Source organism: Mus caroli, chromosome 17 (genome assembly GCF_900094665.2).
Source record: "Mus caroli chromosome 17, CAROLI_EIJ_v1.1, whole genome shotgun sequence".
Taxonomy (NCBI): domain Eukaryota; kingdom Metazoa; phylum Chordata; class Mammalia; order Rodentia; family Muridae; genus Mus; species Mus caroli.
In genome coordinates, this window is record NC_034586.1 from 16,799,277 (window position 1) to 16,801,389 (window position 2,113).

The 2,113-nt window shown below is 37.7% G+C and overlaps 1 protein-coding gene across 1 annotated transcript in view; it reads left to right on the forward strand.

The window, feature by feature from the left end:
- The first annotated feature begins 1,425 nt into the window (after positions 1–1,425).
- LOC110283945 (vomeronasal type-1 receptor 4-like) overlaps positions 1,426–2,113 on the forward strand; it is a 3,210-nt gene continuing 2,522 nt past the window's right edge. The window contains exon 1 of the mRNA XM_021149500.1: positions 1,426–2,111. Coding sequence (XP_021005159.1) covers positions 1,426–2,111 — 686 coding nt within the window. The remainder of the gene's footprint in view (positions 2,112–2,113) is intronic.

A 2,113-nucleotide genomic window follows, 5' to 3' on the forward strand; every position in this document is an offset into this window, starting at 1 on the left:
ACCATTGATATCAACCAGTCATGCTATATCAAGTTGCAGTAAGACTAGGCACCCCCTGTCCTATTACAGCTAGAAAGGGCAATCCAATAGGAGGAAAGGATACCAAAGGCAAGCAATAGAGTTAGAAACAGCCCCTGTTCTACTGTTAGTTTTTCCAGGAGACGACCAAGCTAAACAAATGTGCAAAAGGTCAGTATCTGACTTATGCAGGCTTTCTGGTTGATGGTTCAGTCTCTGTGAGCCCCTATGAGCCTAGATTTGTTGACTCTGAGGGTTTTCTTGTGATATTCTTGACTCTTATGATTCTGAAAATATTTCCTCCCACTCTTACACAGGATTCTCCCAGCTTTGCCTAATGTTCAGCTTTGGGTCTCTGCATATGACTACATAACTTGAGTGAAGCCTGTCTGCTCACAATTGGACCGGGCTCCAATCTATAAGTATGGCAGAATATCATTTCATTGAGTTTTTGTGTTTGTTTGTTTGTTGGTTGGTTGTTGTTTTTGTCTGTATGGGTAGGGGGTGAGGATAGGAGGATAAAAAGGAAAGGCTATAACATTTGAAGTTTAAATAAAGAAATTATCTAATAGAAAAAAGGAAAAAAACGTAGATTGGAGTTTTACAGAGATCTCTGGATAGCAAACACAGCTCTTCAAGAATGTATTCTAACATGATTACTGATTTTAGTTGAAATATCCCCAGAGGGCAAACCCAGCTTTTTTAGAATTGTTCAGAGCTCTTTTAAAATTTTTTATCAGGATTTCTGATATTGGTGAGAAACACCAAGAATCATTTGAGAGCCAACACAGCTGTTCTAGAATATTTTCTACTATACAGATAAGGCTGTCTGAAAAGCAAGCACACCTCTTTTAGAGTGTTTCCTGGATTTCTGACTTTATTGGGAAAATCCAAGAATTACTTTTAGAATTTTTCTAACAGGATTTCTGCCTTGGCTGGGAGATCCAAGAATTTTTTTTAACATCTTTTCTGACAGAAAGCAAATGAGCTAACAAGAAAGCTTTTAGAATTTTTAGAAGGACAGAGAGCTGTCTTGAGGAAAAAAAATAAGCAATCTCAACCAGACTTCTTTTGGTGATACAAAAATAATATGTGTTGTTCCCTTATTAATAATGTTGTAGTGATATCACTATATTTTACATGGATTTGTGTTTAACTCCCAGAGTTAAATATAAGCCATATGACTATTGGCTAGTTGTGAGGATGAAATCATTGCTTTCTTTCAAACATGAGTCACTCCTTACAGATATTGTTGTGCTTCTCCTGTTAATGAGACAGTGCAAGTTTTTACACATTTCACAAAGTATGAACTTAGAGATATCTGATTGTTTTGTGGCCCAATACAATCACTTTTATGGGTAAAAAGTATGCAAACGTGTAAGATGTCCTACATGTTGAATATATCTTATGGATTCATTTAGGATAGAGAATGGTGACTGTGTCTCCACCTTCACCTTTCAGTGCAGGATCCTCAGTTTGAAAACAAGAACTGACAGCATGGTAGCCAGTGAGTTGTCTATAGCAATGATATTCATCTCTCTGACTATAATTGGAATTCTAGGGAATTTCACTCTTCTATACCACTATATATATTTTTACCTAACAAGGTACAGGTTAAGGTCTACAGACTGGATTCTAATTCACTTGATTGTAGCCAATATCTTAACTGTACTGNGTAAAGGAGTGCCCCAGACAATATCCTCATTTGGGTTTACAGATTTTCTCAATGATATTGGATGCAAATTGGTTTCTTCTTTACACAGAGTAGGAAGGGGTGCANGTATTGGCAGCACCTCANTTCTTAGTGTGTTTCAGGCCATCANCATCAGCCCCAGGAACTCCAGGNATTCAGAACTTAAAGTAAGAACACAGAAGTGCATTTGTTGTTCTGTGTATCTCAACTGGGTGATTTATTTACTTATAAGCAGCGTGAATCTTGTGCATATGAGGGCAAGATATGGCAATGAAAGCACAACNAANCTGAAGTCTTNCNTNTNCTGTTATTCTGTCCATCATGATCCAACCAGTGACATCCTTTATGCCACATTACTGTCAGGTCCTGAAGTGATTTTGCTGGGGCTCATGCTATGGGCCA